This window comes from Crotalus tigris, unplaced genomic scaffold (genome assembly GCF_016545835.1).
Source record: "Crotalus tigris isolate CLP2741 ecotype Arizona unplaced genomic scaffold, ASM1654583v1 scf7180000024427.8105951120:4207309, whole genome shotgun sequence".
Lineage (NCBI taxonomy): Eukaryota > Metazoa > Chordata > Lepidosauria > Squamata > Viperidae > Crotalus > Crotalus tigris.
Window position 1 is genome coordinate 1,912,508 of NW_024100595.1, and position 16,485 is coordinate 1,928,992.

A 16,485-nucleotide genomic window follows, 5' to 3' on the forward strand; every position below is an offset into this window, starting at 1 on the left:
CAGTGAATCCTTCCTTCTCATTAGGTGGCCAAAGTACTTGAGTTTCAACTTCAGGATCTGGCCTTCTAAAGAGCAGTCGGGGTTGATCTCTTCTAGGACTGATCGGTTTGAACGCCTTGCAGTCCAAGGGACTCGTAGGAGTCTTCTCCAGCACCATAGTTCAAAGGCCTCAATTCTTTGGCGCTCAGCCTTTCTTATGGTCCAACTTTCACAGCCATACATTGCAACTGGGAAAACCATGGCCTGGACTATACGCACTTTTGTTGGCAGGGTGATGTCTCTGCTTTTTAGTATGCTGTCTAGATTTGCCATAGCTTTCCTCCCCAGGAGCAAGCGTCTTTTAATTTCTTGGCTGCAGTCCCCATCTGAGGTGATCTTGGAGCCCAGAAAAATAAAATCTGTCACTACCTCCATTTCTTCCCCATCTATTTGCCAGGAATTGAGAGGGCCGGATGCCATGATTTTGGTTTTCTTAATGTTGAGTTTCAAGCCAACTTTTGCACTCTCCTTCTTCACCCGCATCAAGAGGCTCTTTAGTTCCTCTTCACCTTCTGCCATTAGAGTGGTATCATCTGCATATTTTAGGTTGTTGATATTTCTCCCGGCAGTTCACATATTTGATTACAAATGGTGAAACAAGATTCAAACCGACCAGCAGGTGGCGCTAAAGGCTCTCTCATCGGGGCCATGGGGAAATGGCGAGTTCAAGGTACAGAAAGGGGGAATTAAAAGTGGAAGAAGCGGGGAGAACTGCCGCCTCCCCAACCCCATTTTAAGATCCCTTTACCCCGAAGGGGCGGGTGAGGGCAGGAAATGAGATCGCTGATAAAGAATGAGCTAGTGGCCTGCCCTGATTGTGGAGACCAGCGGTAGAGAAGGCTAGTTCCCCGTTATCCAGACCGGAAGGTTTGGAAGTCGTCAGGCAGTAGGGCTGATGCACGGGTGGTAAAAGCCATCTGAAACCGCACTGGCTGAGGTGTCAAAAGCCTCAGTTAAGGAGTGCTGTATGAAGAGTGAGGCATTCCACAACCTAGCCCTTTCTAGCTACCTTATCCAGTCTCCACACACATAATATACCTGGCTAACTCGGCTATCCTCCATGGGAATAATGGGGCTCAGAATTGGCCTGATGGCAGGGCTGATGGGAATTAGAGTCTAAACCACATCTGGGAATCGCCAGGTGGCTCATCTCTATCCATCCATCTTCAGCCTGACAGCCTCATAGCTGGTGGAATTTAATAGTTACTTAAAGACAAAAGCACTTCTGAGAGCACAGTGTGCATTTTAACCAGTTATTTTTAATTGCTCCTGGGCTTTGGAAGAGCCGACTTCAAATCTTACCCTCTGCTGAGTCACATGCCTCCACATACAGTGGAGGGTAACTAACGGGAGGGCCGGGCCTTGCCAGATGGCTGCAACAGTTTGGCAACCAGCCTTGCCTCTCTGTCACCAGGGAATTTCTAAGGTTGCACAACTCCCTGAAACGAGTTCCTGCCTATTGAAACCCTGGGCATTCCTACATTGTGGTATGAAGCCAATGACGGAAAGGCAAAGAATTATATGCACTAACAGTTAGATGTGTGAAATTGCATGTGACTTTACTGGACATTGGGGGCAAAGAAGGGGAATCCACCAAGAATAAAAGAGGATAGCCCTTGGAGGAGGAGGGAGGGAAGTTAGCCCTCTGGGAGCGAAGGAGGGGAGACCACTCAGAGTGAATGAAGGGAGTCCATTTAACATAAGTTGATCAGCACAGAACTAAAATGACAGGTCAGTTGGCTCCCTGGATGGATGGACCCTCACAGACTACCTGGCTGACACAGGTAGTCCTCGATTTACAACCACAATTGAGCCCAACATTTCTGTTGCTAAGCAAGACAGTTGTTAAGTGAGTTTTGTGCCCCATTTTACAACCTTTCTTGCAGTGATACATTTGCTAAGTGAATCTGGCTTTCCCATCGACTTCGCTTGTCAGAAAGATTGCAAATGGTGATCATATGACCCTGGGACACTGCGACCATCATCAATATGAATCAGTTGCCAAGAGTCTCAATTTTGATCACATGACCGTGGGGATGCTGCAATGGTTTTAAATGTGAAAAATAGTCGTAAGTCACTTTTTTCAGTGCCATTGTAACTTCACACAATCACTAAGTAAGTGGTTGTAAATCGAGAACTACCTGTAATTATGGGAGCTAGAATCTACTACACTTTCAGCCAGGACAACATCTGGAAGATCTATAACCTCATATTCAGTTCACTTGGGGCTGACTCTTCACTCAGTGTAATGTGGGCCATGTCTTTACTCCTGGCAGTTGGCAAAGAAAAGGGATCATCTTTAACCATCCAAAACGAAGGATTAATTGAGATTGGAGGGTAGATAAAACATTTTGCAAAGAAATTAAATGTTTGGAAAATTGTTTGCCAGGTGGATTTGTCCCAGTTTCTGCTTCTTCTCCCCCTTCTTCAGGATACTATTTTTCCAGCTCAAACCCTCAAATGCAACACTTTTGCTGTTCCTAGAGTTTGAAATAACGAGAGGGAGAATGTCTCTGAGTATCTTCAATGCAGCAGTGATTTTATTTATGTACAATTTTATGTATTTACAATACAGCAGTGTAGCAGTATTATTTATCCTGTTTTATTACCTTCTTTACTTCCCCCTTTTATTGGTGGTATTACTATTATTATGGCTTGTCCAGTCAGCCAGATGTTCAGACTAGATTATTCCATCTATTGCTCTGCATATACAGTGAGGTCTTCTGTACTGAAAACAAATTCCTTGTGTGTCTAATCACACTTGGCCAAATAAAGTATTCAATTCAATTTTTGAACTTGGCAATTTTAAGAAGTATGAGCTTCAAATCCCAGCATACTGCCTGAGGAATTCTGGGACATGAAGTCCACACAACATAAAGTAGTCAAGTTTGAAAAACACTGATCTACTGTCCATCATGCTTTTAGGCCAGCCACAAGGAATCCTGACTTTGCTATAATTATGGACAAAGATGGCAGGAGGAATACCAAATAAGTCAGAAGAGATAAAGGGTGTTTCTGGGAGGCTGATCCATCCCCAGAATATTTGATGTCTAAAACAGAAATTACTTTCAAAATTGTATCATGTCTTCTGCTAAAGCAGCTTTACCTTTTATTTAAAATTTATAACATTTCAATTTGGCCTGTCCTCAGCCAAGTTAGGAAGCCTGTTTCTCCTCTCCTCTTTTTCCCTTTAAAAACTCTTTTCCAATCTGTTGCATGACGGTTGCACTGCTTTCTTGCTGTCTAGACAGTTCCAGAAATATCCAATTATTATGTCTCCAAGCTTCTTTGGTTTTAATTTCCAAAATGTCCTATTTCTGCCCCCGCTCAGGTGGATCTGCTCCAAAACCTCAGTACTTGGATTGACCCAAAATGAAAGTATCTCTCTGTACAATCTGTATGTTGAAAAAGCATTTTTTAAATATCTATCCATTCTCTATATGCCAGCAACTACATTCTCTCTCCCTCTCAAAGAATTTAAAAATGAGTTCTTTCTTGAGTTCAATCCATGTTGATCACAAGGACAGGTCCACATGATTTTCTTGGAGCAATATTGTATAAATAGTCCTTGACTTATGACCACAATGGAGCCCAGAATTTCTCTTGCTAAGTGAAACATTTGTTAAGTGAGTTTTGTCCCATTTTATGACCTTTCTTGATGCAATTGTTAAGTGAATCATTGCAGTTAAATTAGTTACATGGCTATAAAGTGAATCTAGCTTCCCTATTGACTTTGCTTCTCAGAAGTTCGCAAAAGATGATCACATGATCTCGGGACACTGCAACCGTCATAAGTATGAGCCAATTGCCAGGCGTCTGAAGTTTGATCATGTGACAATGGGGATGCTGCAAAGTTTTCCTAAGTGTGAAAAATGGCCATAAGTCACTTTTTTCAGTGCCCTTATAACTTTGAACAGTCACTAAATAAAAAGTTGTAGATCAAGGACTAATTTCATAGAAGCAATTCACAACTGCCTTCTTATGGTATGATTTGAGCAGTCTTCTTCTTAGGCTTTCCTGTTGATATCCCATCCAGTAAAAAAAAGAGATCAGCCAAGGCTGGCAATTACACCTCCTACAACATGTATAGAAACATCCACAGCCTCTTAATGGGCTGGATTACAATTTCCATCTTTCTGCAAGCACTGGCTGTGGCTGATGGGAACAATAAGCACAAGAGTATGAAAGGGCTAAAAAATAAAAATAAAAAAGAGTATGAAAGGGCAACACCGTGCAGTTACCTAGACCAAAGATCCACAAAGAGGCTTTACCCCCCACTAAAATGGATTCAGAAATTATGACATGCTTTCGAAGTTCACAGGAATTTAATATATTTCTTGCATGATAAATATTTAAATCATGCACGTAGTTGGCCTGAGAGATTTCTCCCTTCCTCCTTCTCTCACACATGAGGGCTCAAGGTCACACACTGAAACTAAATGAAACCTTCTGCACACCACCCAGGATGGCAGCCAATTGCGACAGTGTTGAAAGGGAGCTGGACAAGATCCTGGAGGGACAAGCTGCCCATGGCTTCTAACGTTACCAGTAGGACAATCAGGTTGGTCTAGTCTAGTGCAGAGATAGGCAACCTTGGCTCTTTTATGACTCGTGGACTTCAATTCCCAGAATTCCTGAGCCAGCATGGCTCAGCTTGGAAACTCTCCCTTTCCCCTCAGCATGAATTCTGGGAGTTGAGGTCCATGAGTCATAAAAGAGACAAGGTTGCCTACCCCTGGCTCTAGTGGTTAAGATGCTGGCTTAGAAATTAGGAAATGATAAGTTCTAGGGATGAAAGGTGGCTGGATGAGTTTGGATCATTCCCCTTCCAGCCCAGTCCATCTCGCAGTGTTGTTGTGGGAAAAATGGGAAGAACGAGCATCTTGTGCCCCTATCCCGAGTTATACAGAATAAAGGTGGGAAATGAAACAATAAAGACATAAAAAAATAAATGAGGCTAGTATATTGTAAATTACAAGGTATAGCGAGCCCTAAATAATAAGTGCCTGAGGAAAAACTTCAGAGCTGGTTCGTCAGTACCCCCCAGATACAATTTGCTATATTATATTATGCTATATTATATTATATTTATTAATTATATATTCTATAATATATAAGATATAATTAATATATAATATATATGTTATCTCATGTCATGTTATGTTATTGTTTTGTTGTTGACATAAAGAGCAACTGACTGGTGAACTGTGTTTGGTACAGCACTTCTGATTGTGGGATTCCGTCCCCCCCTCCCCCGCATCTTGAATAGTTAAGGTTACCATCTTAAATTACGTGCTGTTCCAAGTCCTGCAGCTTTTTTTTTTGTAAATTATGATTATGATTATTATTGTTACAGTTGCTGGCTTCAAAACACCCCGCTGGAAACACGAAAGGAAAAGCCCTAACGACGGAAAGCGTCCCTTTCCAGGGGCCACAGGATTTCCAGCCCAGCGGGACTTCCGAGAAGCCGGGCCGGGCCGGGCCGGGCCAAAGCTCGAGTGCCCCCTCCCTGTCCTCGCCTCCCCCGTCTTTCCTTCTCCGGCCGGGCCGTTTCCTTTCCTGCGCTGACTCGCTGCCGCTCCCCCTTCTCCCCCCCCGCACCTCCCCCGCAGATCAAAGGATGGAACGCGGAGCCTGGCCGCGCGCCCGCCAATCCCCGACTGCGGGGGTGTCTCTCGCCGGGAGCCGGGCCGGGCCGAGCCGGGGAGAGTTTTCGGCACTGAGTCAGAGCGAGGTTGGCGGTCAGTCGTTTGCTATCGGACGTCCTCGGTGGCGGCGAAGGAGCAGCGAGACTCACCTGCCATGCTTGCCTGGGGTGTCATCCTGGGGCTCTTGCCCGTGTTGCTGAGGTCCGCCCGGGGAGAGCCCATCGCAGGTAATTGGGGATCAGGGAGCATTTAGGACGTGGTGGTGGTGGGGGGGTCCCTTTCTCCTCCCTCGACAAACTTTTCAACAACCGGAGAGTCGATGGAGCAAATAGGTGCGGCTTTCAGGGTTGGTACGGAAGCTCTACCTGTTGAATGGCCGAGGTCCCAAAGCGCTGGTTGAAGCAACATTGGGAAGGGATTCGGAGGGATGAGGAAGAGCCGGCAAATGGAGGTAAAACAGAGGATGGGGGGGAGGGCTGGCGAGTGAATGAATGAGTATAGGAATATAAATGAACGAATGAATGAACGGATGTAGTTTGTAGTTTGTCCGGATCCCTTTTGTGATTTGAGTACAAGACCGCCCGTCAGGAATCCCGGCCAAACCTTTGCGGACGGCCGTGGCTTCCTTTGTGGAGAAAACGTGAAAAGAGGACCTCGCAGCGATTTTTAACTAGTCAAGTATGCCGGTTTCCCACTAACCCAGCTTTCTAGCCTAGTTGATACAGATGCTGGGGTGCGTTCGGCGCAAAGCATGGTGCGTTCACACGTGATGTTAAGGAAAAGACTTAGATCTGCAAACCCTCCAAGGAGGAGAGAAATTCAGTATAAAGTCGGCGCGGTCATCTTCTCAATCTAACACAGATTCCCTGCACAGTTTTTCAGCAGGTGCAACTCTATCACGGCTCTTTTACTTCTCAGGGCTGAACCTGTTGAATCTTAAGGAGCCGCTAACGTAACGATGCGGCTAGGAGATTTACGAAAACGAACACAGTATAATTTTTCTTCTATCCCGCTTTTATTACTTTATAAGTAACTCAAGGCGGCGAACGTGCGTAAAACCCTTTCCCACTTTTATTATTAATTTATTCTTTCTGTATTAGTATAAACTTTATACTAATATAAAATAATTAATAATAAAAGTGGAAAAGGGTTTTACGCACGTTCGACGCCTTGAGTTACTTATAAAAGTAAGAAAAGCGGGATAAAATTAAATAAATAAATAAATAAAATAACAGTTCACCCCGACTAAGCAATCTGCACACGCTTAGTGGCGCTTTCTTATCGGCTGGCAAAATCCTGCGCTGAGTTGAAGCCCGCCCCTCCCCGCGAAATCAATCACAGAAGTTGTCAGAATTGGAATGTTTATGAATGCAAGGCCCCGCCCCGCTCGACCTTGTCTCTTTTCTATTGGCGGGCTCTCCGGATGAAAGTCTCGGGGCGTCTTATTCCTGCAAGTGAGACAAGTGGGGTCGGCGGGCAGGCTGAGCCATCTGACGTCGGCGTCATGCGACCCACTCTGAGTCATCTGTCCGACTCGCTTCTGGGCTCAACGCCATCTGGTTGCCTTGCTCACTCGGGGCATATTTTATCAATGAAGTCATTTAAAAGTGAGGGACGTGATGGCAGGGAGGAGGGGAGGGAGGAAGGTTCCTCTCCTTCTTTTAATCCCCCCTCCCATTTTGCCATGTGATGCTCCCTGAGTTGACCCCCCTCCCCCCATGTTCTCCTGTTCCTAAGACTGGTTCACGTTTCGGGGTGAAACACAATATCCACTCACCCCAGTGACGTTACGCCTCTGGAAATAGCCCTGGTGTCATGGGGGGGGGCTGGGATCACATGGATTAAGTGCAATGGCCCCCCATTTCTGAATCTTATTTTGCTTCCCTATTTTCACCCAGCTGATAATGCTTCTCATTTTCTTTCTTTCTTTCTTTCTTTCTTTCTTTCTTTCTTTCTTTCTTTCTTTCTTTCTTTCTTTCTTTCTTTCTCTCTCTCTCTCTCTCTCTCTCTCTTTTTCTTTCTTTCTTTCTTCCTTTCTTCCAAAAGTTCATGAATTTTTAGGAGAGCAGCTGTGGCTGAAAACATGCTGGATTTCAATTTCCATAACCCTAGGAAGCCGGGGACTATTGGAACTAGAGTCCAACATACCTGCAAGCGGGCAGAATCAGAAATACCACAACTTTGGTTAATTCCACTTTGCTTTAGGGAGGCAGAAACTTTCTGATGTTGTTTGTGTGAAAAGGAGGGTGGGTGAACTCTCAACTCCCTTTCTGATTTTTTTTCCCCTCAGAAACTAGCTGTCCTGGAGGCCAGTCCTGGAGTCCTGACTTGGAAAAGTGCATGGATTGCTCAGTGTGCCAACGTCAAAATAAGAACGATTTTTGCTCTACTTGTAAGTGGCTTCCAACTATGCCTGGTACTGTGGTGGAGGAGGGCTCCATACATCTTTGGTATTGCTGGGATAGCTCCTGGAACACTCTGGGAGAGATGATGAGTGGTTGGATGTTCAGCCTGATGCTACAACATATGGTTCTTTGGGGTTGAATGTTTGGATGGTGGAATGGTTGAGTGCAGGCCCGGCCCAGAGCTCAAAGTTAAGATACTGCTTCCTGTCGTTGTATATTCAAAAGCCAATCAATTAAACTAATCTGGAGACAGGATCCCATCTGTCAGGCAGGCCAAATGGCACTCATAACGCCATCCCATATACCTGGATAGAGCTACTATGATTCCCTTCCCTGTCACATCCACCACCGGAGAAGGCAGCCCTCTTTCTTTTCCCAACTTTGGGCAAGCGAGGGCCAAGGTTTATTCAGGGATGGTCAAAAAAGTGAAAAATTCAGCCTCAACCACTGATTAAAACTTTTCCCCATTTGTACCTGGGTTGCACAATCACAACTCCACAGCACCCATGAAAGGGGGCAAGGGCTTCTGTCACATGATTATGGCTGCCATCTTGGCTTTTGAGGATACTCAGCCCACTTCTATTAGCTGTAGTTCTGCTGACTATAGTCTTTGTTTTTAATTCTCCCCCCCCCCTTTCTTTTGGGAGCAAATGGTAGCTTGATAATGGGACAGTAACATATAAATTTAATAAATAAATATATAAATGGAAGCAAGCGTTGGCATCTTCCACCAATCCTGAGAGCAGCCACTGATGCCGCCGTTCAAATCTACTCTAGCCGCTGCTCTGCGTCATCTCCAAGCTCATTTGGGGGGGGGAGGGCTGGAGTTAATTAGAGTTCAGAAAGAAGCAGAGGCTCAGTTTTTGGCCAGCCTTTTTATGAGCAGGATTTTGCCGTTGTGCTGCTGGCAATGAAAAAGATAATTGTGTTTTTTTCCCCCCATCTCTATTCCAACTTTTAAAACTGGAAAAAGTAAAGTCTTTGTATACAGTTTTATTCCACTGCTTGTGGCAAATCTGCCTTGAGGCGCCTAGGTAGGCAGGAAGGGAAAGGATTTTTAAACAGTAAATGTCTGTTTCAGATTAAGAAATTGGCTGCATCAGCCAAAGATCCTTTGGGATCAACTAAAGGCTATTTTTTCAGGAGAATTTAAGGTGTTCTTCTCTCCTCACTCTTGCAGGTGGAGACCCCCAGCCCACCAACACCCTCAATTTGTGGGTGCTCGTTGGGGCATCGCTTGGTGCTGTTTTTCTGGCTAGCATCATTGCGGGCACAATCATTTATGCCCGCTGCCGAAGGCGAGAAAAATTCACCAGTAAGTTCTTCTTCCTTTTGGTGATATTTCATTCTAGTTGAAATTGTTGCCACAGCTAGTCCTCGACTTACAACCATTAATTTAGTGACCATTTGAAGTTGCAATGGCAAATGACTTATGGTGGGTCTTCACACTTACGACCGTCGCAGCATCCCCACAGTTACATGATCAAAGTTTGGGTGCTTGGCAACTGGCATGTATTTACCAGCATGCCAGGGTCATATGATTGCCCTTTGCAACCTTCCCAGCTGGCTCCCAACAATAGCAATAGCACTTAAGACTTATATACAGCTTCATAGTGCTTTACAGCCCTCTCTAAGCGGTTTACAGACTCAGGATGTTGCCCCCAACAATATGGATCCTCATTTTATTGACCTTGGAAGGATGGAAGGCTGAATCAACCTTGAGCCGGTGAGGATCGAACTCCTGGCAGCTGGCAGAATTACCCTGCAATACTGCATTCTAACCACTTCGCCACTAAGGCTCTGCAAAGATAGTGGGGGAAGATGGATTCACTTAACAGCCATGTGATTCAGTTAACAATTGGAGTGGTTTGCTTAACAATTGTGTCAAAAAAGGTCATAAAATTGGGCATGATGCACTTACCAATTGCCACACTTAGCAACAGAAATTCTAGTCCCAATTGTCATCGCAATTCAAAGATTACTGAACAGCGAACATCTCTGCAGTAGAGTATCCACCTCTCTATCACATTGATAAACTTTTAACTTTATTTTTACTCTTTCCAGCCCCAATTGAAGAAACTGGAGGCCATTCAGCTCAAGAATCACTGATACACTGAAGGTGAGATCAGGATACTCCTAATCTCACTTCCTTTTCTTGGCCTTCCTTCCTTTCTGCTTGTGGGTGGAACACTTTTATTATTTTTATTAGAAATATCTATTGGTTTTATTGCTTTTAATATTGTAAGCTGCCCAGAGTTACCTGTGGCGAGATGAGTGGCAAATTAAATACGTAAATGAATAAAGAAATAAAGTGACACTTGAAGAAGTGGAAAGAGAAACCAAGTTTCTAGTTCTCAAAATCAAACATTCTTAGCTTTCCCTCTTTTTCAGAAACCTCCCCAATAACCTTGAGCAGAAAACTTTTTTTTCTAGCTAGTGAAACATTTACAGAAACTCAGTATATTTGTGTGAAGTACAATGAAGTCATACTGTGATAACAGAAGTCTTTTTTTTCCCATTGGGCATACTTCCCTGTTCATTCCTAAGCACTTTCATGTTTGAATAATCTCAGAAAATTTTCCTAGTTCACATATTTAACTGGGACTAACGCCCGATTAAGTGTAATTTCTGAGTAAAACTGCCTAGGATTGTTTTGCTGATCTCATACCCTCTATGAAAACCTCAAACTTCATACTTGGAATGAGCAGTACATACAACTTGTACTGATGATGTTACCTAGTTTGGGTAATGGAATGTCTGCAAGAAAACAAGTTAGCTCAGAGAGCACCAAGGAACCCTCAATACTTGGGATATTTTTGTTTTTAAAACATTCCGCTCTTCATCAGATTGGCTGATATAAAGGGATCGTTATAAAGGTGGGAATAAGAAATCCAACAAATAAATAATAGATAAATGACAGTATGGCCCTTTTTTAAACTTCACGACAACCCTGGGAGGTGGGTCAATCTGGTCCAAGAAAAGTCCCAACCTCTAGTTTCACCAGTGTTTTCAGTGCTTTCCTTTCCCAAAATAATATCTCTGATATATTTCGGCATATCCCAGCTATCATTCCCAACCAGCTGCCCTCCTTGACCACTTTAAGATATGTGGACTTCAACAGGCTGGCTGAGGAATTCTGGGAGTTGAAGTCCACACATCTTAAAAGTAGCCAAGGTGAAGAAACACTGCCATAGAATGATGGGAATTGGGGGGGGGGAGAAGAAAGAATCATACTGAGTGCAAATTTATCTTATGGTTGTTGTTTTTTCCCCCACAGATCTGGGTTTTTTTCACCACTTCAGATTCAGGAAACAGCAAAGAAAATGTCACTTTTGATTACCTCGACTTTTCTTGAAGCTGCAGGAGAGACATTGTTCACCTGCCCTGGCATTCTGGGGCCTTACATTTTGCACACTCAGCAACGAGCTGTGAAACCTACTGTCTCTTGTTCCCATTTCAGGAAACAGGCCCCTCTGGGGAAAGGGTGACCATCTTCCTTGTTAAATGCCTTGTGCTGTGAGAGGAGGGGAAAAAAACTCTTACTTCTGGCACATACGTACCCCAGGCTTAATGCCTCATATTGGGGTGATTTATTTTTCTACAGGGGTTACAGTTTGGGGAACTCTGCAGTTCCTAGATCTGCATTGTGGGCTTCCTCCTTTGTCCTTTCCCTCCCTTTTAAGGAAAAAGATGAATGTGATTTTTAGATTATCTGTATATAGAGAGATATTGGGTGCTAAAACTCTCCATGAGAGAGGAATACGGACTAGCCTCAACAGAACTTCCTGCACCATTTCTTCCAATCAGTGGCTGGCCACTATATCAGAAAGACAATGTAGGTGTAGCTCCAGATGTTCTGGACTACAGTTCCCATAATGCCATGAAAAATCACAGGTTGCCTCAGTTTTATCAGTTTGTTTCCTCTGATTTTCCTCGGTATCTGCTCTTTCTCTTTCTCTTCCCTTTGGTGCTCCCTGTTGAGATTCTATTTATGTCTTCTGCTCTCATAAGAGAATTTTAATTTTATGGTGTGATTGGGTTTTTTTTTAAACTGCATTCAGAAAAAAAAGAGAAAAAAAAACTTTTATTTCCTGACACAGCATTTGTGAACTAAAAATAAAAATGCTTTAAGTTTGGTATGAAAATGTTGCAAATTGTCCCCAGGAAGTGAATGTGAATGTTGATGAGTTTGATATTGACCACCATTCTAAATCATAGTTTGTTTGATGTATTAAATAAACCACAATTTGCCAGATTTGCATGATAACAAAAAGCTGAAGCTGAATAAACCATCTTAAGGTTTAGTGTGAGATTCTATTTTTTTTTAATCTTTAAAGCATTTCACATAAATGAGATGAGTCTCTTTTTATGAGTCCTGTAAGGTTGTTCAGCATGATGAGATTTCTAGATGGAGGCAGAGGCATTTTCACTTGTGTTTCTTCTCCTACACCAACTAAGTTGTAAAGCATATATTATATGTTTCAATAATCCAAGTAAAATCTCCAGTTAAAAGGTAGCAGATGATAGGAAACACTACGCTTAAAATCTGCTGTACATCAGAGCAGGTAAATACTATGCTAATGAATAAATCAGTGTCTTGATCAATTTTGGCTACTTTCAGTTGTCTGGACTTCAGGTCCCAAAATTCTTAGCAATGCTGCCTAGGGAATTCTGGGGACTGAAGCTTTTCAGTTTTCTCCAGTGTATATCCCTTGGACAGCTGTTTCAGAGACATCTCTCCCAATTTGAGAATCAGATTAAGCTCCCTTACTCTTCATTTAGACCAGGGGTAGTCAACGTTGGCTGTTTTATGACTTGTGGACTTCAACTCACAGAATTCCTGAGCCAGCTGGCTCAGGAATTCTGGGAGTTGAAGTCCACGAGTCATAAAAGAACCAAGGTTGACTACCCCTGATTTAGACCAATGTTTTACAAACTTGGCAACTTGAAGATGTGTAGACTTCAACTCTCAGAATTCCCTGCTGGCGGAGGAATTCTGGGAACTGAAGTCCATACATCTTAAAAGTTGCCAATTCTGAAAAACACTGTCGTAGGCCAGCGCAAATAAAGTGTTTAAAGCAATAATGCTGTTCCCCAATTCATTGCTCTTTGGGGGTGTGATTGGTTTTTCATATAATTGGGTGGGTCAGTCAAAAAATAAGCCAGTGTTATAAATAAGAGTTTTGTTTCATTGTCAGAAGAATTCTGAAACATCAGCCTGCCTGACCATCTTTTTTCTAAATCCAGAAGTACAAACAAAAAGCTCTCTCTGCATGCTCAGGAACTCTTTTTCCACAGGTCCTACGGCTGAGTTTTCACCATCTGGCTCTGTAGCCCTGTCTGAGTCCTGCTTGTCACTTAAATAGGAGGTACCAGTTAAAATCTGGGCCCTTCAAAGGGCTAGAGGAAAAGTGAATTTCCAAGTTTTTCTTTGTGAGAAAGCAAATTGAGGAGTGCCTAGTTGGCAGGCAGGCATGGAAAAAAAAAGTCTTCCTGTTTCCTTTGTAGCTAAAGTATAGCCTAAAGGCATCCTGATGTGCTCCCTCTCTGCAGCTAAGTGGATCTGACTCTAGCCAAGACTTGGAAATAAAGAGAAAAATGCTTTGAAACACTAGGATTCTTCACAAATGAAGCTGAAATACCTTAGAAGTATTTTTTCTCTCTCAATAGTTGGGGAAATTCCAGGAGTTATTGATTGTCAAAACTGAAGAAGTTTTAATTTCAATATACAAGGGCAATTCGGAAATAAACCTCTGTTTGGTTATCAATGACAGACATTCGCAAATACAAAACTTTTATTATACACGTTAGAAAACTACAACATTACTTTTCGACATAGTCGCCATTCAAATTGAGGCACTTGTCATAATGTCTTACAAGGTTTAAAATTCTTTAATAGCAGTCGCTCGGCGCCAAATCTAGGCCATGGGGGTTTGTGTGTGTGTGATCAAAAACATCCCAACGGAACTGCTTCAAAAGTTCTTGGGTGCATCTAGCAGTGTGCGGGTGAGCATTATCGTGAACCAACACCATACCGGAAGTCAGTGTGACCCGATGCTTGTTATGGATGGCTCGTCTGAGTTTTCGTAATGTTTCACAGTAGACTTCTGAATTGATGGCCGAACCACGCTCCATGAACTTCACTAGCAGTGCTCCTTTGGCATCTTCACATTTGGTCGGATTTTCTACGGCACCACTTCCGGTGTGTTGGTTCACAATAATGCTCGATTGTTTTTGATCACCCCCCCCCCCATAGGCCAGATTTGGCGCTGAGCGACTACTACTAAGGAATTTCAAATCTTATAAGACATTATACAAGTGCTTCAGTTTGAATGGCTATTATGTCAAAAAGTAATGTAGTGTTGTAAGTTTTCTAATGTGTATAATAAAAGTTCTGTATCTGTGAGTGTCTGTCATTGATAACCAAATGGAGGTTTATTTCCGAATTGCCCTCAGACTAGCAAAATGGGAATCACTTCTGGTCCTTTTACAAAAGACTCTTTAACCAAAATTATTGGCTTACCAAATAGACTGTACTCTTCATTTTCACTGTATCTCGCATCTCCATTCGGTTTTTCTTTTTCTTAATCTTACCTGGAGGGCTAATGGAGGAGTTAAAAAGCTCAGCGAGTGAACCAGGAAGGTCGTTATTTGGGACTTGTGAAAAATGGAATGTAAACTTTGGCTCTGAGTTCCTATATCGGTAAACCCCAAATTATGGCTCCTTTAAATTCATGTGACCCCGTAAAACGTTTCCAACCGGTTCTGCATAATTTGGAGATTCAGCAGGTGGTGGCTATGGACACTGTAATCTCTGAGGATAATATCTCCTTTTAAGATTACCTTCGCCCTGAAGAATTGTGGGTATCCACAACATTAAGTTTATTTTGATGTTTTGGCATTTGAGGAATAACCAGCTGACCTGGGTTTCTCTTTGGCTAATTGTTGTGGGTTTGGGTTCTTTTATTGTTGTTTGCTTTTTGGTTGATGTGATGTTTTTGAGGGTCATGTTGTGTGCAGTTCAGTCATCTTATGCCCACAGTGGAGAAAGAGTACTTTTAAAAATATGTTGAATAAAGAGACTGCAACGCAGTCATAAAGGAAGGTCATGTTAAATTGTCACAGTGCTCAAATTCCACTTTTGCTGGTACAACATCATCCTTTCAGTTTTCAAAAACCTCCACCCCAATAACTGAGTTGTTTCTTTTGAGGGATCCAGAAAAGGGTACATTGTTTTTTCAGCATAGAGCTTGCTGGTACAGATAGATCTTTATACAGCTTTTCAGCTTCTCAATGCTAAGTTCATTCTATTTATTTTTACTATTTCCCCATCCTTCAAGTCTACCTTTTACACAAACTCAATTATTTAGTAGACAGGTAGAGGGGAAATATCACAGGAGTTTTAAAAACTGGGGGATTAAACAAACCATTGTGAATGGCGGTACAGTGGTTAGAATGTAGTATTGCAAGCTAATTCTGCCGACTGCCAGTGGTTCAATTCTGATTGGCTCAAAGTTGACTCAGCCTTCCATCCTTCTGACATCAGTAAAATGAGGACCCTGATTGTTGGGGGCAATATGTTGACTCTGTAAACTGCTTAGAGAGGGCTGTAAAGCACTGTAGAGTGGTATATAAGTCTCAGTGCTATTGTTCTAAATGCTATTGTTGTCATTATACACACAGCAATGTCATTTCTTTAGCTGGTGTTGACCTTCATACAAATCAAGCCCAAGAATCTAGGATGTTGCCTGTTGCAATTGATAGATGGAAATTTTGCAATGCACAGATTTTTCTAATGACTATCCAAGATTTTTTGGTATGTCACCAAGCCGATAACCACTTGAACTAGCACAGATGATTTGTTATTATTATAGTTGGTCACATAGCCAGACGTTTAGACCAGATTTGGTATTTTTATCCAACTATTGAGCCCTTCCTGAGGACCTGGGCTAAGTGGATGTTGTTTGGTGGTATTATTATTGCTGTATGTTGATAATCCTCAGTTAGAATCATATTCAAAACTGGTGAAAACTTAATAATTCAAGTCCTAACCAAAGACCTAAAAATTATTAAGGTAGCATCTAAGAATATAGTTCCAAGCAGGGTAGCTTTTTAGTAAAATTGAGGTGTTCAGATCAGATTAATTCAATATTTCCAGATATTGAGGAAATTCTTTAAGTAGCCCTCCAAGATTCCATTCACAATTGCTACAATAATGGATTTCTTTTGTCATAAGGATTCAACTTCAATCTGTAGTCCGAATAGAATAGAATAGAATAGAATAGAATAACAGAATTGGAAGGGACCTTGGAGGTAATCTAGTCCAACCCCCTGCTCAGGCAGGAAACCCTATACCATTTCAGACAAATGGTTGTCCAGACTCTTCTTAAAGA

The 16,485-nt window shown here is 42.5% G+C and overlaps 1 protein-coding gene across 1 annotated transcript; it reads left to right on the plus strand.

Annotated features, from left to right (window-relative positions):
• The first annotated feature begins 5,734 nt into the window (after positions 1-5,734).
• TNFRSF12A (TNF receptor superfamily member 12A) lies at positions 5,735-12,396 on the plus strand. The gene is made up of 5 exons (XM_039330478.1): positions 5,735-5,914; positions 7,978-8,079; positions 9,273-9,407; positions 10,157-10,211; positions 11,370-12,396. The coding sequence occupies exons 1-4, from the start codon at positions 5,842-5,844 to the stop codon at positions 10,207-10,209; spliced, it is 363 nt and encodes a 120-aa protein (XP_039186412.1). The 5' UTR covers positions 5,735-5,841; the 3' UTR covers positions 10,210-10,211; positions 11,370-12,396.
• The last annotated feature ends 4,089 nt before the right edge of the window (positions 12,397-16,485 follow it).

Coding starts and splice junctions, on each gene's coding strand:
- TNFRSF12A (XM_039330478.1), top strand. CDS start 5,842: ATGCTTGCCTGGGGTGTCATCCTGGGGCTCTTGCCCGTGTTGCTGAGG. Junction 8,080..9,272: donor GAACGATTTTTGCTCTACTT/GTAAGTGGCTTC, acceptor TCACTCTTGCAG/GTGGAGACCCCCAGCCCACC. Junction 9,408..10,156: donor AAGGCGAGAAAAATTCACCA/GTAAGTTCTTCT, acceptor TACTCTTTCCAG/CCCCAATTGAAGAAACTGGA.